The sequence below is a fragment of the Urocitellus parryii genome, chromosome 5 (assembly GCF_045843805.1).
Source record: "Urocitellus parryii isolate mUroPar1 chromosome 5, mUroPar1.hap1, whole genome shotgun sequence".
Lineage (NCBI taxonomy): Eukaryota > Metazoa > Chordata > Mammalia > Rodentia > Sciuridae > Urocitellus > Urocitellus parryii.
Window position 1 is genome coordinate 107055920 of NC_135535.1, and position 24091 is coordinate 107080010.

Sequence of the window (24091 nt, forward strand, 5' to 3'; positions counted from 1 at the left end):
AATGTCTCTATCACAGATCCTGTTTCTCAATCTTAATATTTCTCCAAATGTATTTTTTTCTCCAAAACAATCCTCTTTCTGTCACCCAAATCACTGTAGTCTAGGGTACACTGTCAATTGCATCTGCAATGACAGGCAATGGGTGAGGTAGTTAGGAGGTGTATAGTTAAGGAACAACGCAATGGTTTTCTGCCACTTGGTTGACTTGATGCCATCTTTCCAGAGACTCCCTGTGATTGCCTGTGACTCTTCAGTCCCTTCTATCAGAATTCTTCTGGTTACCTCATCATTTATTTATCCTGAAGCCTAAAGTCAACTGTTGAATCTGGCCCTTTCCGTGTATGGGAGATCAGAGTCCTTTTTTGATAAAAACCAAACACACCCCTGTTGACTTCTGGGAAATCTGCTCTTCTGCAGCCAAATGTCACATGAAACAGGCCAGAGTTCCCCTGAACCCTTATTGTCAACCCTCAGCTTTCATAAGATACCTTGTCAGGATGATCATCACTCTAAGATAGCTCTCCTGTCTGCAGTTTTAAAAATGCTAAATCTGGCCAGGCACAGTGGTACATTCCCATAAACCCAGCAAGAGAGGCTGAGACAGGAGAACTGCAAGTTCTAGGGCAGCCTCAGCAATTTAGTGAGACTGTAGTGAGACCCTGTCTCAAAATTTTTTAAATAAATGAAATGGACTAGGAATGTAGTTCAGTGGGAAAATGCCCCTGGGTTTAATCCCCAGTACCAAAAAAAAAAAAAGCGATGCTAAGTCTCAGGGCTGGGGATGTAGGTGAGTGGTAGATCACTTGCCTACTATGAAACTTGCCACGTATGAGATCTTGGTTTCATTTCCAGCATCCCCTCTCAAAATAAATCTAAGTGTCTGTCTGTCTCTCTCTCTCTCTCTCCTTTTTTTTTTGGGGGGGGGGTGGGTACCAAGATTCAGGATTTAACCCCCCCCACACACACACACCCAAAAAAAGTGTCTCTCTCTCTCTCTCTCCCCCTTTTTTTTTTTTTTTTTTTGGTACCGGGATTCATCCCAGAGGTGCTTAAACACTGAGCCATATCTCTATCCCTTTTCATTTTGAGATAGCATCTTGCTAAGTTGTTTATGGCCTTGCTAAATTGCTGAGGCTGGCCTCAAACTTGCAATCCTCATTCCTCAGCCTAGTTATTATTTGAAGAGGAGTTTTGTTTGTTTATTTGTTTGTTTTATTTTGCTTTGCTTTGTTTTGCTAAATTTCTCTTCCCTAGAAAATAGCAGGTAAAGTCTCTGGGTCCATCATCAGTGAACTTTCAGCTACAGTTGGTACAGAGTCCACTTCAATTTACTACCTTATTGAAAAATCAAAACTACCAAGAAAGCAGACAAGAAAATACCGAACATTTTTTTCTTTTGCTGTACTGGGGATTTAACCCAGGGTCTTCCACATGCTATAAAGTGCTCTATCAGGGCTAGGGATGTGGCTCAAGTGGTAGCGCACTCGCCTGGCATGCGTGCAGCCCGGGTTCGATCCTCAGCACCACATACAAACAGAGATGTTGTGTCTGCCGAAAACTAAAAAAAAAAATAAGTAAATATTAAAAAATTATCTCTCACTCTCTCTTAAAAAAAAAGTGCTCTATCACTGAGCTATATTCCCAGCCCTTTTTATTAAATTTTGTTTATTTATTTATTTATTTAGAGACAGGGTCTTGATAAATTGTTAAGGCTGGCTGGGTGCAGTGGTGCATAACTGTAATTCCAGCAGTTTGGGAGGTTGAGACAGGAGGATCACAAGTTCAAGGCCAGCCTTGGCAAATTAACAAGGCCCTCAGCAACTTAGTGAGATCCTGTCACAAAATAAAAAACAAAAAAAGGCTGAGGAAGTGACTCGATGGTAAAGTGCCCCAGGGTTCAATCCCTGGTACCAAAAAAAAAAAAAAAAGTAGAAATAAAAAGGACTGAGGATGTAGCTCAGTGGTAAGCATCCCTGGATTTAATTCCTAGTACCAAAAAATAAATAAATAAATAGGAAGCGAGAATGGCTTCCTATTTGCAATCTTCCTGCTTCAGCTTCTTGAATTGTTGGGATTGCTGGGATTACAGGTGTGCCCACCACTCCCAGATCTCTGAATTTCTTTGGTTTTTCTTTTTTAAGTCATAATATTGTATTATGCAAATGAATATTAAAATTAATTTTCAGGTGACATTGAAAGAATTCATACTTAAAGAATATATTAAACAGCTAATTCCAACTGTTCAAAATATTCAGTAAATCTCAGAAGAAAAGGGAAGAGGGAAGAAAAGCTGAATTCCCTATTTTCATGACAATTAAATATGAGTTACTATATGCTTGAAACCCTTGATTCAGCAGTGCTCTTATCCCATTCCCCTCCTATAGTTCTGGACTACTGATATAGAATAAAGAAAGTCAACCAAAATTGGATTATAAGCATGCTTTATTGTAAGTAGATAATGGGTACTGAGAATGATAAAGCAACTGCAAATTCAAACTGGTAAAGAAGAACCAAAAAAATTAAGATATTCCTGCTGAAGAGTGCAAGACAGGCTTACTCCTTCATGTTGGATCTATAACAGGTACTCAGACCACAAGGGGATAACCAACACAGTTCTATGATCAAACTCTACATCCAGCCAGGTACCTTGACAATCAAGTTCTAGCTCAATGATACTACCTTGTCTTCTCTCAGTCATGGTGAAATAATGATAATATTGTGATGAACTGAAAGCAATGGGTTAATCATACCTATTGGAGAAGCTAGCAGTATATGAATGGATTAGTCCTTAGAAGTGGGCTTATTTTCCTGCATGATTTTCTTTATCCAGTCAAGATAGTTCTTAACCTTTGTGTAGATTCCATAGGTCCCACACTTGGGTCCCCAGGACACCAGGCCAGCTACATAGAATTTGGGGGTATCTTCATTGGGGTCCTGTACAGCAAAAGCCCCACCACTGTCCCCTTGACAGCTGTCAACACCCTTCTCTCCTCCAGCACAGATCATGTTGTTAGTGAAAACATACGCAGCTGCATTCATTTTGGAATTTCCCCCTTTCACTTCTCGGCACTTTTCTAAGGGAGCTACAGGTAACATTGCCCCTCTGAGATAGAGAACATGATCTCTTTTCTCAGTTCGACCCCAGCCTGAGATCATTCCCAGGTTTCTTGGCAAGAGGTTGTATTCTGAGGAGGTGCCTGGCAGGCAGATGGGGGAGACATTTGGTCCCATTTTCACAGGGTCCCTCAGCTGCACCAGTGCGATGTCATTGTCAAAATTCGTTCTTGAACTGGAGTCATCCACTGATTGCCAACTCGGATGAATAATCACACGTTCAGCAGTAAGCATCTGGGTGCTGTCCAAACCTGAGGTTCTCACAGTTGTGGATCCGACATACATAGCTGGGTCTGGATTTTCCTCCACAACGTGGGCAGCCGTCAGTACCCAGTACTCATCAATGAGAGCCCCGCCAGCCCACGGGTGCTTAAAGAAGACTTGCCAGGGGAAATTTTTGATATCTGCACGGGATCCTCCAAATATCCTCTGTTGCATTGTAAAGGGCTCACTGGGGACTCCACAAACTAGGAAAGAATAAGAACAAGATGGGAGGCACAGGAAATGATGCTGGCCTCCTGCAAATCCTCCAACCACTCAAATACCTTTGCCTCTGGCTGCAGAGTTCTCCAGTATGAGACAGTCAACCTATTTGGTCAACCATCTCTATTGACTTATCCTAGCCTTCCTTAAGTATCCCCCTTTGCCAATGTCATAAGCAGGTTCTAGGAGAGTAGTTCAGCACAGCCGGTCATGGTGATGCACACCTGTAATCCCAGCAGCTCAGGACGCTGAAGCAGGATGATCACCAGTTCAAAAACAGCCTCAGCAAAGGTGAGGTGCTAAGCAACTCAGTGACACTCTGTCTCTAAATAAAATACCAAATAGGGCTGAGGACGTGGCTCAGTGGTCAATTGCCCTTAAATTCAATCCCCAGTACCCCCCTCTCAAAGAGAGGGGGGGGGGTTCAGCACTGAGGCCAGGCACCCAACTGGGAACCAGTGCTGGAAAACTCCTTCCTCACACAGACTGCAGAGGAGGCAAGCTTTATACCTTCTACTGATGCCCAGATGTAACCTCTATTTAACACCTTCTTTACTGAAGTCCTGGTTGCACCTGACTCCCTCCTAGCAACCCAAAGGTCAACCTATGATGGAAAACAAGAGAGTTCTCTTCTTTGATCTTAACCTCTTGTTCTCCATGGGCTGGTTCTAGGTAAGACTGCTTTGCCATTCCCTAGTACTGAGTTTCAGATGAAGCTGGATTATATCAGTCCCTTGTTAGACAGTCTGAATAGATTTTGAATTGAGCATAATGAGCTTTGTACTCAGACAGAGCTGGGTTCAAAGCCTGCCCCTGCCTCTTACTGAATTCACTCATCCATAAATGAAACCTCATAGGATTGCTACAAGGATGTGGAAGAGATAATAAATGCAACAAATTGGCTTGGTCTTTAGTTTTCAATAGCATTGTTATTATTACTAGGATCATTATTATTATTCTTGTTTTGCCCTGTTGTCTTCTACTCAACTCTTGATTTCTGATCTTCCTGTAACCCCCATTTATTTTATTCCTCAATATCTTCTTTCCACATAGATTTCTTTATTTCTTTCTTTTCTTTTTTTGTTTTTCTTTTTTGTACCAGGGATTGAACCCAGGGGCTCTAAACCACTGAGCCATATACCCAGCCCTTTTGATTTTTTAATTGAGACAGGGTCTTGCTAAGTTGCTTAGGACTTCACCAAGTTGCGGAGGCTGACTTTGAACTTACTATCCTCCTGTCTCAGCCTCCCTAGCTGCTGGAATTATAGGTATACACCACCACACCTGCTGCCACATAGACTTTTAGTATAATAACTAGGCTATATGGGGCTGGGGTTGTGGCTCAGTGGTAAAGAGCTCGCCTAGCATGTGTGAAGCACTGGGTTCAATCCTCAGCACCACATAAAAATAAATAAATAAAATAAAGGTAATGTATCCATCTATAACTAAAAGATTTTTTTTTGAGAGAGAGAGAGAGAGAAGAGAGAGAATTTTTAACTTTTATTTTTTAGTTTTTGGCGGACACAACATCTTTGTTTGTATGTGGTGCTGAGGATTGAACCCGGGCCACTGCATGCCAGGAGAGCACGCTACCGCTTGAGCCACATCCCCAGCCCAAAGAATTTTTTTAAATAATAACAAGGCTATATACCCACACTTCTTTCTGAGTATTGATTCCTCACTCTCAACTTTCAGGTCCTGCTTTTAGCATTTCTGTATCTGCTTACCTCATCTTCATCACCAGGCTCAACTGGTCTTGACTCTGACACTCACTGGTGCTGGCTGACTTGCCTATTTTGCTTCGAGTAGGCCTGACTCAGTGTGGTTGAGGGAATTCCCACAGCCCAGTGTTACAACCTTTCACTGTGCTGGACTCTAGAAGACCTCTTTCCCAAGAGGATTGCAGCTGCTTTCAGAAGGTGACTCCCCACTCCACTGCACCTGTGGCTCCAGTCTCTGCCCACACCAAAAACCCTGATTACCTGGAATACATTTGGGCAACTCAGTGCCCAGCACTTCATTCACCCAGCTCCCGTTAACAGCACAGCGATACTCCCCTGGAATCACACAAGGGATACATGTCAACACCACCATATCTTCCCTTACCCACTTTTTCCTTTCAGGCAGAGCCTGGGCTCCTCTGAGATTTGAGAAGGGGGTCAGAACAAATCAACTAGAAGATAATCTTGAGCATCCCCCAAATAATCCCTCAGGCCTCTATCTTGCTAAAGAAAAAGAAAGAATAGTCTTCAAAGCAGAAGGAAGCAGGGTTATGGTAGAGACTGAGAAAGTGCTTCATGTGGGAAAATAATTTTTTAAAAAGTTAATAATATAATGAAAATCAATGTAGAAGGGCCTACTTTGTTTCATCTAGCACTGCCAGGGCCTTTACTGCAAGAAAACCAGTCATCAGCGGGATACAGTTGCACACGCCTGTAACCCCAGAGACTCAGAAGGCGGAGACAGGAGGATGGCAAACTTGAGGCCAGCCTTAGCAAATTAAAAATAAAAAGGATTGAGGATGCAACTCAATAGTAAAGTGCTCCTGGATTCAATCTCCAGTACCAAAAAAAAAAAAAAAAAAAAAAGTCACCACCATATGACGACTTGCAGCTGTGTTGGGGCGGCCTTGAACAGGAGTTGAACACCCCCTTAGCCTTGAGTATCAGGGGCTGTGGAACTGGCATCATCCTGTGTTCGAGGCAGGTGGGCCTCACCTTCACTCCACAAGGGAGTGCGCATCACCCAATGGGACTGGGCCACACCCCCATATTTGCTGTAACACAATCTCTTTGCTTTATTTGGGTGGAATTTTCTATCGAATGTCTCCCCCCTAGATAAAAACAGGGGTTCAGGATGTGGTCTCTCTCTAGCCTCTTGCCTCATGCCTCCCTTGTTCCCCTTGCCCTCCAGCATGGGAGCTGAGGCCCCAGAGCCATCCTTGAACCCCAAAAAGGGTTTTTCTGTGTTTGTGTGGTCTTTTCGTTGCCAGCCAAATTCAGGAGGGGTGACCCTGACTCCTTCGCCTGTGTGGGCCATACAGCTGGAAGTTCTCCTGTGAGTTTTACATGAAACAACTGGTCCAGGGGGATAACCATATGAAAGGAATGTTGTAGGGGAATTCATACCGTAGCTGCAAAGCTGAGTTGGTGACCTTTAGGATTTTTTGAGAACATACCCTGCTCCATGTGAAAACTGTATCCTTACTGGAAGCCAAGAGGATGACAGTGTGTGTTGTCTCCCCCATTTCTCTACAAACCCTCCCCAACCCAGAAAGATTTACTGTTTGCCCTCTAAATGTTCACATTCCCTTTCTTTCTCTTTCTCTAGTAGAAGAAACCTACCTCCATCTTCATGTTCCATGTAGTAATATGGCTCCTCACAAGTGTAGCGAATGACAGAACCATATAAAGTATTTTCTGCATCTTCAACTTTACCATTCCGAATGGGTTCAGGAATGCCACAGTCCACAGCTACAAAAGGAAGGGAGGAGACTGATGGTCAGGACAGTTACCCCTTCCCAGGAAGAGTTATGGGGTCAGTTCCATCCTTACTTCTTCCCCACCCCATATCCATAAGCACACCCCAAATGAATCTCCCACACCACCTCTCCATGACCATCCTCTCCAACCAGCATCACCCACTCTCTAGCCCATCGACATATGCCAATCCAGACTGCCCACTGAAAGCTAAAATGAAGAACCTGGTTCTTAGAGGTTGGCAGAGGTCCTGGAGAAAACAGGAAGGCACCCTTTTGGAGCTATTAACTACCAATCCCAAAGCCCCTTTCTTAGCCAGGCATGGTAGCATGTGCTCCCAGCAACTCAGAGGTTGAGGCTCAAGGATCCCAAGTTTGAGGACAGTCTGAGCAACTTTGTGAGACTCTGTCTCAAAATAAAGAATAAAATGGACTAGGAGTATAACTCAGTGGTAGAGCAGCCCTGGATTCAAGCCCCAGTACTAGGAAGGAGGAAGGGAGGGAGGAAAAGAGGGTGGGTGGGCAAAGTTTCTTTTTCTGTGGGGTGATGGGGGGGGATACCCGGGATTGAATTTAGGGGTCCTTAACCACTGAGCCACATCCCTAGTCCTATTTTGAATTTTATTAAAGATAAGATCTCACTGAGTTGCTTAGCACCTCACTAAATTGCTGAGGCTGGCTTTGAATTTGCGATCCTCTTGCCTCAGCCTCCTGAGCCGCTAGGATTACAGGCACCCGGCTTCAAAGTTACTTTCTTTAGAAGAAATCTGCTAGTCTAGCTGGCCTGGGATCATGCATGGTCTGGGTCTAGAAATTCTTCCATGACTGACTTTCCTTAAAAACCCAACCCACTCTCTCATAACCCTAAGAGTTATTTGGGTTTTTTTTTTTTGTTGTTGTTGTTGTTGATTGTTTGTTTTTTCATTTGTAGATGAACACGATGCCTTTATTTTATTTATTTTTATATTGCACATGCTAGGCAAGCGTTCTACCACTGAGCCACAACCCCCGTCCCATACGCTCAATTTTTATGTGCTGATTTTTCAGTTCCCTTGGGGAGAAAAAAAAAAAGTTCCACATTGAAGAGACACGTACGTTGACATTTCAGTTTGGAATTACTCCACTTTCCATTGCTTTGACAAGTCGAATAGAAAGATGTTGAGCCAACATTTCCCTAGAGAACAATTATAGATATCAGCATTAATTTATACAGAGAGAGATGGGAAATCAAAACCGAAAATTAAATTGATCTCTGGACTTGGATTAACAAGGATTCCTCACCAAAAAAGGCTTGGGAACAGTTTAGCAAATGACCCAAAACACCCAGGAGTTGGGGCTGAAAGAGACAACTGTGTCCCAGCATATCCTCTCCCCTTCCCCAGGAAGGCTGAAGGCAGAGAGAGTGCCCAACTGGCCAAGGAGCCCCATGGCTCACCTAGGACTGAAGATCTTGAGCTGTTCTATGGAACAGGTGTTAATACCTTAATCAAACAGGGATGTTAGGCAACGACTGGACAATTTCAGTATGCTCATCCTGATCTGGTCAGAGATTAGGGAGAAGCCCAAATGGTACTTTACCTCTACAACTTCGAACCCTTCTTTACAGGTTATCTTCACCATATCTTTAAACACATATTTTGCCTTTTCAGGCTCCCAAAATGAATTGGCAGAGACTTCTTTTGGACAGGGGTTTGCTTAGAAAGGACAAAGTTGGGACAAAAATAATATTTTTACTAAATAGTTGGAGACTGTTCTATTTACATCATTCTCACTTTCTAAAATCATTCAATTGTTCTCAATTCCAATGCCTAACATTCTATTATGGCAGATAACTAAAATAATATGGTGTTACTAACTAACCATCCCTAGGTTGTCCACATTCTCAGGTCTAGTTGAAGGATTACTATGTTGAAGCATTTCCATCAATAACTGACAGATTTAGATCTTCTGGAGAAATTGATGTATCCCAGAATTCTATCCAAACAACAGTCTACCTGTTTTGATTCTACATTGTTCAAGGACCTTAATGTCACCAGCTAAAAAAAAAACACTTTTAGGTTACTCACGATCTCCATGGTAACGAAATTTCCAGCCTTTGTTTTGCCCTGTTAGATCAGTTTGAAAGATGATATCAAGAGTGTTACTCTTGGTTTCAATAGTCAGGGGCCCAGGGAATCCATTACCACAGTAAGGACCAAATTGTTGGTTTCTTGCAACAAACTGAAAGAAAACAAAATGATTAAATCATAAGAGAAAGAATTTAAAGGGAAGAGGTTAAATGGAAGGTATAAAAGGGACAGTCAGGCACAGTGGAACATGCTTATAATCCCAGCTATTCTGGAGGCTGAGGCAGGAGGACTGCAAATTCTAAGCCAGCTTCAGCAACTTAGCAAGGCCCTGTTTCAAAAGAAAAATAAAAAGGGCTTGAGGCATAGCTCAGTGATAAAGTGTGTGCCTAGATATACATTACTGCAAAAAAAAATTAAAGGAGATAATAAGGGGCAGGAAGAAAGATAGTTTTATCTTCAAGGAGAAGTAAATTGGGGGCAGAGCAAGAATTAATCATCCACCACGCACAACTAAACTGTCATGGCAGTTCCCCTTTGAGTCAGCTGGTTCCACATCAAAATCTTCTCTCCGCATAGTGACCACCACTTGGAACCCTTCTTCCAGCTGGATCTGATATTCACACCTTGAGTTCTCTGGATATGGATTGGGATAATTGGGACTTGCAATCTCCCCAGTCAATGTAGTAAACACATCCCCGCTGCAGTTGACTAAGGGAGAAAAAAAGAAAGGAGAAATCAAATATAGGGTCAAGCAAAGAAGTTCCTGCACCAAACTATGATTCCTTCTGTCATAAACTGAGAGTCCTCCATTCAGACTAATCTAGGACCCATTCCCTGACTGGAGCCCACCCGGAGCAATTATACACCCAGTGCTTATTAATGGGGCTATCCAATGCCTATGAGATTTCTATCACTCTTATGATAGGGATATGAACAACTTTAGGCAGACTCTTCACAGGCATCTATCTTGCTTCTCCAATTAACTAACTTTATACTGTGGCTCTTATGTAACTGTTTGGATTTTAAATGTTTCCCAAAGTCCCATATGCTAACGGCTTGGTCACCAGCCTGTGGCACTACCAGGAGTTGGTGGAACCTTAGAAGGTAGAGTCTAGTGGAAGAAAATACATTATTGGAGGTGTGCCCTTGAAGGGACTACTGGGACTCTAACCTCTTTCTGTCTCTCTTTCACTTCCTGGCTGTCATAATGTGAGCAATTTTGCTCTACAACATGCTTCCTGCCATGATGTTCTGCCCTCACCACACACCCAAACAATGGAGCCATCCAACCATGGACTGAAAGCATGAACCATAACAAACATTTTCTCCTTTTTTTTAAAAAAAATATATTTTCAGTTGTAGATGGACACAATACCTTCATTCATTTATTTTATGTGGTGCTGAGGATCAAACCCAGTACATCACACATGCTAGGCAAGCATTCTACCACTGAGCCACAACCCCAGTCCACATTTCCTCCTTTTAAATTGATTATCTCAAGCATTTTGTCACAGCAATGAAAAGCTGATTAACACACCTTATCTTGTTCCCCTCCTATGGTTCCCCACTCAGTTATGGGTAACTAAGAATAGATGCCTGAAAGAAGAGCCTAATCAAAATTGGAAGATGGACAAAGCCCTTTCTGAGGCCTCAATACATTCCAAATCCCCTGGAACATGAATCTCTCTTAATGCCAAGCTCACCTCCACAATTCCTCATATCATCATGGAGAAAGTATTCTGGAGGACAGGAACAGAAGTAACCACCAATGAAGTTGTTGCAGAAGTGGCTACATGGGACATCTGCAAAATCTGTGCACTCATTTACATCTGTAAGGAGAAAAAGATTGAGGTCAAACACAAAAGTCTAGAAGGAGGAATGGAGTTAAACCCAAAACTATAAAGGTTAAAGAGAGAGAGAGAGAGAGAGAGAGACACTAACTGTTAAAGATTGTCAAAGAACCACATTTCAGAGTGCTATTATTCTACATTACTTTCCTGAACTATGATTCCAAAGTTGTGCCCTGCCATTGTACTGCTATAAGGGAGCTCTCAATGCCAGAGATCCCTGATTTTTCTTGCATACAGAGTGTTTCAGTGCCAGACACAACACTCTGCAGGCCAAACATGTGCTGTTTTCTGCAGGGAGGACATTAGTTCATCTATCTCTTTACACCACATTGGTCCTTCTAGCAGATCTAAGCAATACTTTGACTTTGTGACAAGTTCTAACTTCATTCTAACCTGGAGACAGACATAGAAGTGCCCAGAATTTGAAAGTTTGAATGCCACATTTTGAATTGGTTTGAGTGTTCTACATTCCTTATGTAATTTTTGGCAAGTGATTAACTTTATAGTTTTCATTTTCTTTATATTTTTATGGAGATAATAATACCTACCTTGAAGTGTTGAGACCATATGAATATAGGAAATTTTCTAACATAGTACTCAATTCATAGTGGTTCTCAATAAATTAAGATTTATTATCTACTATCAACATTAACATCATCAATCACCAATAAAATATGATCATGTGTTTGAAATTCACAAAGGTAATTGATGAATTGATGGAAGGAGCCAGGCCAAGTCAATACTTTGTAAAAGTTATAAATAGAATCCTCATTTAATACAGTATTTTTACTTTTTCTAATCTTGTAGCTGGATCAGTAAATCATACACATCAGGGCGAGTCTTACCTATGGCAACATAATATGCAGCAAACCCAGTAAATCGTTCCTCGTTGGAGAAGTCTGACTTAAAGGTCACCTGAAGTTTATTGTATGGGATTTGGAACTCTTCCACAATTGGGGAGTTGGGATTCTTGCTGGTCCTCTTTCCACAGAGTTTCCCTTCTTCAGTGCCCCCTGACATTATCTAAGAGAAGAGTAAAAATGATGTTATTCAAGGGGAATATTTTGGCATGGAGGTGATAAAGTAGAACCTTGACCCCCATAGAACTACCTGACTCCAGTTCCCTGAATGTCTGTGGCTCTCCCCCAATCATCCTTCTCATTCCTCCACCCCAGCCATGGTCTTCCACCACCATTCTGCATGGTTTGTGATATACCTGCACTGAGTCATAGGCGCAGTCCTCTGACAGTTCTATGTCCAGATGAGTGAAGTAGAGGTGAATTCCATACCCTTCAGGAACTTCTATATCCCAAGATTTCTCTATCTCATTGGGGTATGCCTGAGGATAGTTAGGGGACAGGATCTCCCCATACATGGTCGGCTCAGCATAAACCCGTGCCAAAAGAGAAAACAAGACAATGCACCTGAAATTTAAAAGGGGGAGGGGCACAGTCATGTGGGTAACCCAGGTACCAGCGGCCTCTTGTAGAATTCGAGCATTTGTCCCAAAGGGAAGGAAGGAAAAGAGAAAAGGACACCTAGCAGGCCATGGAAGAAAAGCTTAGCTTGGAATAAAGAAAAGGCCTAGGTCAAATCAAAATCCTTTTCTTGAGAAGATGAAGGGACTGGAGTCCATGAACATTTCTGTAGACCCCCAATCACTTACCACGTCTCTGGCGATGTGTCCATGTCTCTGGACCTAACTCTCTGTTCCTCTGGACTTTGGAGCTAAAGTGGTGGACAGCCTGGCTATCCGTCTGTCAAACACAGTCACCCTGCTTTGGTGGTGAGAAGCACCAGAAGAACAACATAAGTTTAATAGAGCCACACTATCAGTCTTCACATATGACACCTGGCCTCTCACACCCTCCCTGGTCAGACTTCACTAATTTTCTACACTGGAACTAAATCCTATCTTTCTCCCATTGCTGCTCTGACTTCCTCCCAACTTTTCTCCAGAGCAAGTAGTTTCTCCCAGTTTTCTTCTTTTCTGTTCCTCACCTCTAGGCCCCCTCAATCAGTCTCTCTCCTGGCCTCACAGAACAATAGCCCCATTCCCACCCAGGTTTTCAGGAGTCTGCCCACCTGACCATCCGGCTAAGATAGTTCCCCTCCTTTTTCCACCACAAACCTTTTATCACTTCAAGTCAGCCCTCTTTACTATGGTTAGTATAACATGGGTTTCTGTGGATGTCCCCAATGACCACTGATGGAGGAATGAGATTCTTTCAATAGGGGAGGGCAGGGTCCTTGGGAGAAATGGTCTGAGAGGGGAAGTGCTGCCCCCACCGAGACAGGATTGCAAAAGGAAGGAGAGAAGGGGCAGCTAATGACAAGAAACAAAATCTTCCAGAGTTAGTTTGTTTTTTCCTTTACTAAGAGAGGATATCTTCCTAGAAAAGTCCTGCCAAAATAGCTTTTAACCCTGAAAACAATGGTACTGTGATGGGGTAAAGCGGGGTGGATGGGATCAGCCTAGGAGAAATGGGTTGTCTCTAATTCTGTCTTTTTTTATTCTTCTCTTTCCAGCCCACCATCTTTGCCCCAAACCTTTCTCTGTGTGGTTCTCTGCCTTTCTTTTCCCCTCCCTCAAAGCTCTGCTCTTCATTTTTAAAGTTTTTACCTTCAGAAACTGATGGGAGCAAGTGGGTCAGCCCTCTCGCTCCTGCCAGTGGTCATGCTGGGCGACCCTGCTGGCTCCCAGGAGCAACGGCTTGGCCTCGATGCTCCCTCTGCAGGAACTTCCGGCAGACCTCCCTGTCCTGGTTCTGTACATTCTCTATCCAAGTGTGCATGTCCGAAATTCCCTGATCTCAACAAAGAGGGGGCTGGGAGACCATGACACAGAGGAAGGGTTATTCAGCCTTGATCCTGGAGCTCCCTCTGCTTTTGAAACGAGAACTGCATCTTCCTCCCAGGCTCAAGTTCCAGGGGAGAAAGGAGGAATGGGGGAATTTCACAGATTGCCTAATGCTCTTTCCCAGCCAAAGGGTGTGTTTCAGAGTTTTCAGGGAAATCAGGTGACTTATGGGAAAAGGAGGGAATTGATACTAGGAGAAAAAAAACCAAACCCATAAAGTTCAACCCTCTCCCTGTGAATCATGGATTAAGGAAGAGGAGTTGTCCCAAGTGCAGTTCATCCCAACCTTCAAGGCAAATTGAATGGTTGGATACTGATTTATACCTAGGCCCCAGATGATGTATTTTCCTCTTCCTAAAACCTCTTCCCAAACATCTCGATGCTAGCCACCAATCAAGATAAATCCCAGGGTTGGGGTTGGGGCTCAGTGTTAGAGTGCTTGCCTGGCACATTTGAGGCACTGGGTTCACTCCTCAGCACCACATTAAAAATAAATAAATAAAATAAAGGTACTGTGTCCAACTATAATTAAAACATTAAAAAATAAAAAGAGAGAGACAAAACCCAACCTCTCAACTATTACCTTTGGGGCCAGATGTGCTTTGAGAAGCAGGATGGATTTTACTAAGACAATGATATATGTGGACCCCAAACTAAGTAACATCTCCTTCTTTGCCTTGCTCCAGGTGTGACCAAAAACACGGTCCTTGCCCCTGATGCAATCCAATAACGAGGACCTTTTAATATCACCCTTACTGCCCTGTCACTGCAACTTATTTTTAAAATAGACATGTTTCTTTCTTCTTCCCCTGCTCATCCGAAATCTCTCCCTCTCCTTAATCTCAGGGGAAACAGGATTACCTTCCTTCCCCTTCCTGTCCCTGAGCACTCACCCACCAGAGGAAGAAATAATCCAGACTTTGGGGATGGCACCAGAAGACCTCAGAGAGGACTATCTCCAAAATTAACAAGTGAATTACAACTCGAAGAGAATACGTGGAGTGTAGTCTTTGAATTCCTAATTAAAAGCCTTGTTGCTGCTGATGGGCAGAATCACAGCCTTTGGGACAGGAGTTCCCTGTTTCTCCTTTGCTAGCAAAGCAATAAACCTTCTTTCCTTTTTCTCAAAACTGTGTTCTAGTTATCGGATTGCCATTAGGGGCAAGGACCAAGCTTTTGGCAACAAATTTGGTACCCCAGGAGGAACCCGAGAACAACTCGAATTCCAGTTTCCTGGGGCAGGCCTGGCTCTCCAAGGCCATACTGAGGATGTAAGGCCAACTTGCTAAGAGAGTTAGGAGACAAATGGGTCTGCCCCAGGTTGAACCCTAGGAGCTGTTCCTGTGACAAAGGGAGGGACTGAGGGATGATCTCAGCAGCTGCCGAAGCTCCTTTTGCTTCAGGGAACCCCCACATCCTCTCTGTGAACAGTATAGGTTGCTCCATAGTAGTCCACTTAAGGAAACTGATCTCAGGAAAGTCGCAGTAACCTTGGCCACTTGGTAAGTCCCCATGTGCACACCAAGACTCTTGATGCCAACACTTCTGGTTCTTCTTTATGGGAACATCTAGTCCCTCTTTGTGAGGACGTCTCTGGCACCACTGGTGTAGGAGTCATGGTTAAGCGGGACTCAAGAACCTAGGGATATTTACCCCTTTCTGGTCTGTTCTAGGTTCTCATCTGTTTCTCTCTGGTTGTCTGTCTGTATTTTTGTTCTGTTTGTATCCGTTACTGTCCCTTTTTAGATATAACCCATACTGCACTGATCCTATAGGTAATGTCTTGGGAAAGATCTTGGCTGGTCAATTTAAAGGTTCCTGTCCTTCAGCCATGGTTTTGGGGCTCCTCTGGTTGTCTCTCTGTTTCTTTTTTGTATAATCATGCAATTGGAGTTGGTCTGTCAGAGGTAAAGTAAGTTGAAGAAAGGGCCACCTACAGTTATAAGCCTGTCTAAAATAATGTTTTATAGTAATGATCTGGCTTTTGAATAACTTTCTGGATTATTATACAATCTTACAGTTGGAGTTGGTAAAAGGACAGTCGCAGAGTCCACACAAAGTCCAAGGACCATGCCACATACCAGAACATCACACGAGAGATTTATTGTTGGTAACATGAGGGATATCAACAAGGCTGTCCCCCTGAGGAGAGCAGCAGCCTGTCTGTGCTCACAGAGTGGCTTTATAACTCACAAGAGCAATCTCATAAGCTGCTTAGGAGTTCAGAGGGGTGGGGTTGATAGCAGGCACCTGTTCTTACAGGAGGTTAAGCAGCTTTGCCTCAGAATCAAAACTTTGGAACCTCGGATAAAATGGCTCCTGACCTAAAAATAGCAAATCTGATGCCAATATTGATTTGATGCCGATAGTTGGTCTGTCAAAGGTAAAGTAAGTGAAAAAAATTTGTACCTGCAGGTCTGTCTCTTATAAAGGTTGCCCTCTGTCAGCCCTGGTTTCGGTGATCTTCTCTTGTCTGCTTTTTTTTTTTTTTTTTTCCCCCTGTTACTGGCCATTTAAGACATGGTGGCCCATGCTACACTGATCTTGCCAGTAGTCTCTTGAGCAGAGAAACTTTGGCAGAATGGGCCATAATAGGTAGAAGACTGTCTAAGACAAAAATGGTTTACTGTGATGTATTATAGCCTTTGAATGGTTTTTTGGGGATTATTATGCAGTTTTGAAGTTGAAGTTGGTCTGTCAGGGGTAAAGTATATATGAAAGAGATTCTGGATGTACAGGCATTTATGCAGTTGCATGATAAGGGGTCTGAACTGTCAGGAACTAAGTTGAAGGTGCCAAAAGGAAGTACCTCTGGTGTGCAATATAGCAGGACACCCAAAGAAAGGATTAAAAAAGATTTCAACCTTTAAACCAGTGCAGGCACTCCAGCACTGTTTCTCAGCCTGGCCCCAGGCAGCCACAGATCATCTCACTGTGGTCAAGGACACCAGCCCTAAACTGGGGGGCGGGGGGGGGATCCCAGAAGAGCTTCCTGGGCTTTAAAAAAAAAAAATGCCAAAGAGAACCTGGCCTCTGCCCTTCCTTCCAGTCCATTTTGCCCATGGGGGTGAAGGCTGATGGCCACAAAGAATATAGCAGTAGGTCCCAGCACTGTCGGTTTATGACCTGGGGAAAGAAGCAGTAAAGCAGAAAAGGAGAGGAGACGCCAGGAACCACAGAACAAGAATAAGACATCAAGGGCTGGAGATGTGGCTCAAGCGGTAGCGCGCTCGCCTGGCATGCGTGCGGCCCGGGTTCGATCCTCAGCACCACATACCAACAAAGATGTTGTGTCCGCCGAGAACTAGAAAATAAATATTAAAAATTCTCTCTCTCTCTCTCTCTCTCTCTCTCTCTCTCTCTCCTCTCACTCTCTCTTTAAAAAAAAAAAAAAAAAAAAAAAGAATAAGACATCAAAAGGAGTTTTATTGGGAAGGGGGGATGCTCTGGGGCGAGTTTCACCCGTCCATGAAAGGGTGACGGCTGGGGAAGTCCCACGAGCGAGAGGCGAAAACAATATCTATATAGGTCACTGGAGGTAGGAGGGCCTAGACCAACTAAATTGTTACTACTGTTAGCGGGTTGGCCAAGCAGAGTTTAGGGGCAAGTTTAAGGCCCAGTTCTCTTCAGCCAGGTGAAAAGTCCCTGCCTATGGCCACCATGGGATGGGGAGGGGAAAGGGGAAGGGAAAAGGAAGGGAAAGCTGCTGCTGGACATCCCGACCTCTTTGATGTTATAGGGCGCTGTTCTAATCTGGCTACTTCCTGCTGGTAGGGGGGCATTGTCTAGGGAAGGTCAAGAGTTGGGGGCTTATTGGGAAGGTGGCTGTAGGGGTGGAGGAGCATCTGATTTACTGCCACCCATGAGACTTTGCTGATGCGGTTTTGGATAAATCTAAGACAAGGAGCAATCATTAGCAAGACACAGGTCATAAGGATGGGGCCAACAATCAGACCCAACCAAGCAGCGAGGGCTGAGTTACACCATCCCAGGAGGAATGAGGTAGACTGCTGCTGCCTTCGTTTCAGTTCTTCACTCAGCTATCGTAGCACATCGATGTTTTCTTCTACTAGGCTGGTCTCATTGATGTCAGAGCAACATTCTTCCCTGAGGAACAGACAGGTACCACTTTGTCATCAGTGAGTAGGTCTAGGGCCTGCCTGTTTTGGAGCGATGTTATTTGTCTTGGGAGAGATGCCAGAAAGTTGGCAGAGGCTTCAATCGCTAGCTGTAATTTTTCTTCAAGCTCTTTAGTTGTGGTTAAGCTATTGCCTGATGCCCTGGCCCCGATATCTGAGGCAGCCAGAGATAAGGCAAGAGGAATATGCCTATGATCACTGGAAGAAAGGCAGCCCGTTTAGATCTAGTGGGTGAAGGCAGGCTCAATGAGAGAAACTCAGCCTGTCCAGAGAATGTAAGTTGAGGAACTGGGGTGACAGGGGTACAGAAAGGAGTGGCAGTTAGAGGAGTTGATGACTTTCATCAATGTCTCATTACACCAAAAGAAAATTCCTGGGGGTGCTGGGACTTGAGAGGACACCATAATAGTCAGTTGCATCTGGAGACAGTTTGGGAGGCATAGCAGATGGAAAGATTTTGCTGCTCAATAAAAAATGACAAAATCATAGAATTTGCAGGGAAATGGATGGCACTAGAGCAGATTATGCTTAGTGAAGCTAGTCAATCCCTAAAAAACAAATACCAAATGTCTTCTTTGATATAATGAGAGCAACTATGAACAGAGAGGGAAGAAGAGCAGGAAGAAAAGATTAACATTAAACAGAGACATGAGATGGGAGGGAAAGGGAGAGAAAAGGGAAATTGCATGGAAATGAAGGGAGACCCTCATTGCTATACAAAATTACATATAAGAGGTTGTGAGGGGAATGGGAAAATAAACAAGGAGAGAAATGAATTACAGTAGATGGGGTAGAGAGAGAAGATGGGAGGGGAGGGGAGGGGGGATAGTAGGGGATAGGAAAGGTAGCAGAATACAACAATTACTAATTGGGCATTATGTAAAATTGTGGATGTGTAACCGACGTGATTCTGCAATCTGCATTTGGGGTAAAATTGGGAGTTCATAACCCACTTCAATCTAATGTATGAAATATGATATGTCAAGAGCTTTGTAATGTTGTGAACAACCAATAAAAATTAAAAAAAAGAAAAAAAAAAGATTTTGCTGCTGCTGCGGGGGATTGTCAAAGAGGGGGATCCCCGTCAGAGGCAGAGAGGCATCACCCCCTTGGAAGAGGAAAGGTCAGAGGGACTGCCGTTAAAGGGGGTGATCCAGAGCAGCACACAGAAAACAATCAGAAATATTATTGACACTGGAGTAGTTTAGGAGTTGTAACCTCTGACATTGTACTAGGGCCAGAAATAAAAATGGTCTCCCTTGTCTGCCTCGTGTGCCCCTAGTGGTGAATGAGGGCAGTTTTTTCTGGAGGATTTATTGGTGGAGCTGAGGAATCACTCAAGTGTAGGTGTGGAAAATCTTAAGAGTTCCGGAGGGGGAAATGTCCCAGGGCCATATGTACAGCTTTCTCTCTACTCCTGCTGCCCAGCGATTGTCTCAGGGATCTCTGATGTTCAGATAGGTCCTACCTCCAGAATAGGCATATAGGAATTGGGTTTGGGTGGTCTCTCTGAGCTTGTGCATATTGCAGGAAGTGTGAGGGCATCCTCCATAAATATCTGGTCGGGACTTGCAGTACCGCTTGGTTTGGTCATACAGGAGGCAGAGGAAGGGTGCTCGCCGGAAAGACTGAGGCTGGTTAGTAGAATGGAGACAACTGTCTGGCAACCAGCATGTTGGCAATCGCCGGTTCCTAATGTGTGGGTCTTACCATCCCAGGTCTCCTGTAGCTGGAAACGCCAGCAGTAGGGATTAGGCAGCGTCTTTCAGGTCGGGAGACCTGTAGGAAAAGAAGTGGGAGGCCCACAGATGATTTTGAGTTTAGTGGGTCCCACCAATTGGCACAACCAGGCCTTAGGGCCTGAGGCAAGCTTGAGGCAAGAAATGTGATACCAAGAAGGATGGCCTAATAGTTTGGCTGATGTAGGGATGGTGAGAATCACCATATGGGGTACCATCCAGCGTGGTTGCAATGATCAAGGATGGAGTTCCTTTGAGAGGATAGAGTCTCCTGGTTGAAGTGGACCATCAGAGGGTACTAGTTCTGCTGGGGCAGGGAGGTTGGCAGTCCCTGTGTTCCCAAAGCAGACTGCAGAGCAAGGTGAGATAAGGTAGATATGAGGCCAGGAGCAGGGGTTGGATGGGAAGGTTATAATTAATCAGGAAGGGGCGGCCATGGAGCAATTCAAAGGGACTGAGCCCTATGGGGGCTCTAGGGGCAGCTGGGATTCAAATGGCACAAGAAGAAACAGATTGGGCCAGAAGATTCGAAGCTCAATTGAGAGTTTTGTAAGGTGGTCTTTGAGGATCCCGTGGACCTGCTTAACCTTACCCTAGGACTGCAGCCTGTAAGGAATGTGAAGTTTCCAGGAGATGCTGAGGCTTTCTGAGACCTGTTGATTATCTGAGAAGTGAAGGCAGGGCCATTGTCTGACTGGATGGACATTGGAAGGCCAAACCTGGGATGATCTGCTCAATGAGGACTAAGGCCACAGTGTTTGTTGTCTTTTGAGAGGTTGGGAAAGCCTCAATCCATCCTGAAAAGGTTTGAACCAGGGTGAGTAGGTATCTGAACTTTTTGTGTCTGGGCATATGAGTAAAATCTACCTGCCAATCTTCACCAGGTTGGTGTCCTCGCATCTGATGAGAGGGGACCTTGGGTTGTAGGCCCCCTTGAGGCATGACAGAGGAACATATCGAGCATGTGGAATGGACCTGTTGAATTAAGTCACTCATGCCAGATAGGTAAAAGAGAGGCTGGAGAATTGAAAGAGCCGTTGGGGACTCATGTGAAGTGACTTGTGGATATCGGAGAGATCTTGGGCTTGGAGTTGAGGAAGGGCAATCTTATCCCCCAAGAAAATCCAGCTCTTGTCTCTGATCTGGCGCCCTCATGTCAGGAGGTCAATTTGGATATAGGCCAATTTGATGGGCGTAGAGAAAAAGAGAATGGGAGCCATGGACGACTTGCTGGTTAAGCTTCTAGCCATCGCATCAGCCTTGTTATGTCCCTCGGTTATGGGGTCAGAAGTAGTTTGATGACCCCAGCAGTGTATAATAGCAATTTGGAAAGGGAGGTAGAGTGCCTCAAGGAGTTTAGAGATGAGAGAGGCATTGACTAGAGGGAAGCCTTTGGTGTTAGGAATCCTCTCTCCTTCCAAATGGCTGAGTGAGAATGTGCAACAAGAAATGCATATTTGGAGTCAGTATAGATGTTAACTGACTTGCCTTTTGAAAGCTGGGGAGCTCGGATGAGAGGTTGTAACTCTAGGGAGGCAGCTGGCCTCCAGGAGAGCCGAAGCAGAAACCATGACATAGGCTGCTCTGCAGCGATTGTCTGGCCCAACAGTTGAGCTTCCATCTACAAAAATTGTAAAGTCTGGGGCTGGGGCTGGGGCTGGGGCTCAGCGGTAGAGCACTTGCCTAGCATGTATGAGGTGCTGGTTCGATCTTCAGCACCACATAAAAATAAATAAACAAAATAAAGATATTGTATCCAACTACAACTAAAAAAAATTAAGAAAAAAATGTCAAGTCTGTTGCCACCTTCAAAGGGTGGTTGAAGAGGCCTTCCTGAGGTATATGTAAGGCCTCCAGGACTTGAGGACAAGAGTACATAGGTGGATGGGTAAAACCAGACATTGGGAGAAGAGAAGCCGAGGTAAGGGGTGGAGAGGCACAAAGGGAAATGGTGGGGTTTTCAATGAAAAGTAAATGAAACTCCTGAATTCGGGATGGGCCCAGGAGGGAGAGAGATTTATGTCCAAGGAGGTTCTGAAGCCTATGGGTAAAAAAGAAGGTCAAAGGTTGAAGGAGGGTTAACTTTAGAGATTCTTTGGTAAGTTTGGCCACTACAGTGAGGGCCCAGAAGCAGGGCAGCCATCCCTGTACCTTAGAGTCAAGCTGTTTAGAGAGATATGCTACAGGACTGTAGGAGGGTCCAATGGGCTGGGCCAGAAGACCAGTGGTAATCCCTTGTTTTTCATCTGTAGAGAGGTGGAAGGGACGGTTGAGGTTGGGTAGGGATAGTGGAAGTGAGGAGATCAAAGCATCTCTGAGTTGAAGAAAGATCTAGAGACCTGGGCTGGTGATGTCAATGGTCCAACAGGAGTGTCTTTAGCTGCCAGGTAAAGGGGATTGGCAAGAAGAGCAAAGTTGGGAAACCAATGTCGGAAGAATCCAGCAAGCCCCCAAAATGAGAGGATCTGATCTGCTGACTCAGTAGGCTGCAAGCTCCTGAGAGCTTGGCTTCTGTCTACAATGAGGCTTTTGGAGGTACAAGTTAGAAGAATGCCCAGGTAGGTAACCAAGGGGACCTAGAGTCAAGCTGTGGCTGGGGAAACTCGGTATCCTCTGGAACCTAAAAATTTGAGTAGCTGGGCAGTGTGTTCCTGAGAAGTCTTTGAAGATGGGATGCATAAGAGGAGGTTATCTACATATTGTAGGAGGGTACTGACTCTGAGATCACAGGTAGCTAAATCTCAGGCCAGTGCTTTCCAAACAAGTGGGGACTATCCCGGAAGCCTTGAGGGAGGATAGTCCAGGTTAGTTGACGTGATGTGAGAGTGTCAGAGTCCTCCCAGGTGAGAGCAAAGAGGAAGTAAGAATCTGGATGAAGCTGGACTGTGAAGAAGGCATCTTTGAGATCTAAAACTGTGAAATGAGAGGTTGAGGGGAGTATGTGAGAGAGGAGGATAAAGGATTAGGGACCACTGGATGAAGGGGAACAACCACTTCATTGACTAAACAGAGATCTTGTACCAAGCGGCATGCTTCTGATGGTTTGCTGACAGGTAGGATCTGAATGTTGCAGGGAGAGTTTTCGGGAATGAGAAGGCCTTGATCTAGTAGTCACTGGATGATGGGTTTGAGTCCCCTGCGGTGAGGGAGAGAAATGGGAAATTGAGGTCGAGAAGGGAACATAGAATCTGCACTGGTTGATGGTGTGTTGCTATTACCAGTTTGAAGGCATCCCAGACTTGGGGGTCTATGAGGCCTGATGTGAGGGGAAAAGTGGTGATGGAGGAGGGTGTGTCTATTGTGGACTGAATCAAGGGGAGGAGGAGTTGGGTAGTAGGGGCATGGGGTGAGAGCTGAAGGCTAGCCCCCAAGAGCTAGAGAACATCTCATCCTAGAAGGGGAACTGAATAGGAAGAGGTAACTAAAGAGGAGTGGGTAGAAGGATGTCCCTCTAGGGAGCATGTCAGACTGGCTATCTTCTTTGGGAAGGAGGGTGTTCCATCTATCCCCAGGACTGAGATCTGGGAGGGATATAAATGCCTAGAGTGAGCAGGCAAGACAGAATAGGTAGCCCCTGTGTCCACAGGAAGGTCATGGACTTACCCACTACCTGGAGGACTACCCTGGGCTCAGAGAGGGTTATGGGGGTCCTCGAGTCTGGGCTTCTTCAGTTGTCAACCAGTCCCAGAAGCTCAAGAGAAGGGACTACCTGTCCAGCCATATCCCTACATTGAGGCACCAGGGAGGGACCAGCCAAGGGATGGTCACTCTTCCAATGTCCCAGCTGCTTGCAGCTGGGGCACGGCTAAGAAGGGGGGGCTGCAGCTTAGGGTAATGGCAGGCCCAGTGGCCTTATTGTCCACATTTGAAGCAGGCCCCAACTGGGGCAGACTTCTGAGGACCCCTGGGAGCCCCAGCAGGGCCCCAGGCTGGCCGCAGAGCTGCTACCAGGGCTTGTGTCTGGAGTGGCACCTTTTTCTGTAAGTGAGCCTGTTGGCTGAGTTTGGCTGTTTCCTCATAGGCACTGTAATCTTTAAAGGCCATTTTCACCAGATCTCGGATGGGGGTTTGGGGACCATCTTCAGCACGTGTTAGCTTTTTTCTTATATCAGGGGCTGATTGGTGATAAAATGAGTGGCCAGAATGGTTGCCCCAGAGGGAGATTTAGGTTCTAATCTAGTATAGAGAACAAGGGCCTCCGTTAAGCGGTTAAAGAACGTTGCAGGATTCTCATCAGGCTCCTGAGTGACTTCTCTCAGTTTATCAAAATTAACAACCTTATTAGAAACTACCTGTGTGCCTGCCAGCAGACATTGTATCATCTGAGTACAGCGGCATCAGCCCTGTCCATTTTGATAG

General features: G+C 44.8%; 1 protein-coding gene across 2 annotated transcripts; it reads right to left on the reverse strand.

Moving 5' to 3' along the window:
- Positions 1-2424: 2424 nt before the first annotated feature.
- Positions 2425-13783, reverse strand: C1s (complement C1s). 2 transcript variants are annotated; one of them, XM_026403304.1, is made up of 12 exons: positions 13618-13783; positions 12661-12772; positions 12211-12418; positions 11840-12017; positions 10848-10973; positions 9653-9852; positions 9142-9295; positions 8654-8769; positions 8171-8249; positions 6942-7070; positions 5580-5654; positions 2425-3581 (listed from the first exon to the last, which is right to left on the reverse strand). In XM_026403304.1, the coding sequence occupies exons 2-12, from the start codon at positions 12681-12683 to the stop codon at positions 2782-2784; spliced, it is 2088 nt and encodes a 695-aa protein (XP_026259089.1). In that variant the 5' UTR covers positions 12684-12772; positions 13618-13783; the 3' UTR covers positions 2425-2781. The 2 variants fall into 2 exon arrangements, with proteins under 2 accessions (XP_026259089.1, XP_026259090.1); XM_026403305.1 differs by lacking the exon at positions 13618-13783 and adding an exon at positions 13126-13150 and having other exon boundaries at positions 12661-12769.
- Between the last annotated feature and the right edge of the window lie 10308 nt (positions 13784-24091).

What these genes read in the sequence shown, in the direction of transcription:
- C1s (XM_026403304.1), bottom strand. Translation starts at nt 12,683, where the DNA reads ATGGACACATCGCCAGAGACGTG. An exon ending in TGCATATTATGTTGCCATAG is followed by an intron (nt 10,974 to 11,839) that starts GTAAGACTCGCC and finishes TTCTCCTTACAG; the next exon opens with ATGTAAATGAGTGCACAGAT. An exon ending in ACTGCCATGACAGTTTAGTT is followed by an intron (nt 9,296 to 9,652) that starts GTGCGTGGTGGA and finishes GTTTTCTTTCAG; the next exon opens with TTTGTTGCAAGAAACCAACA.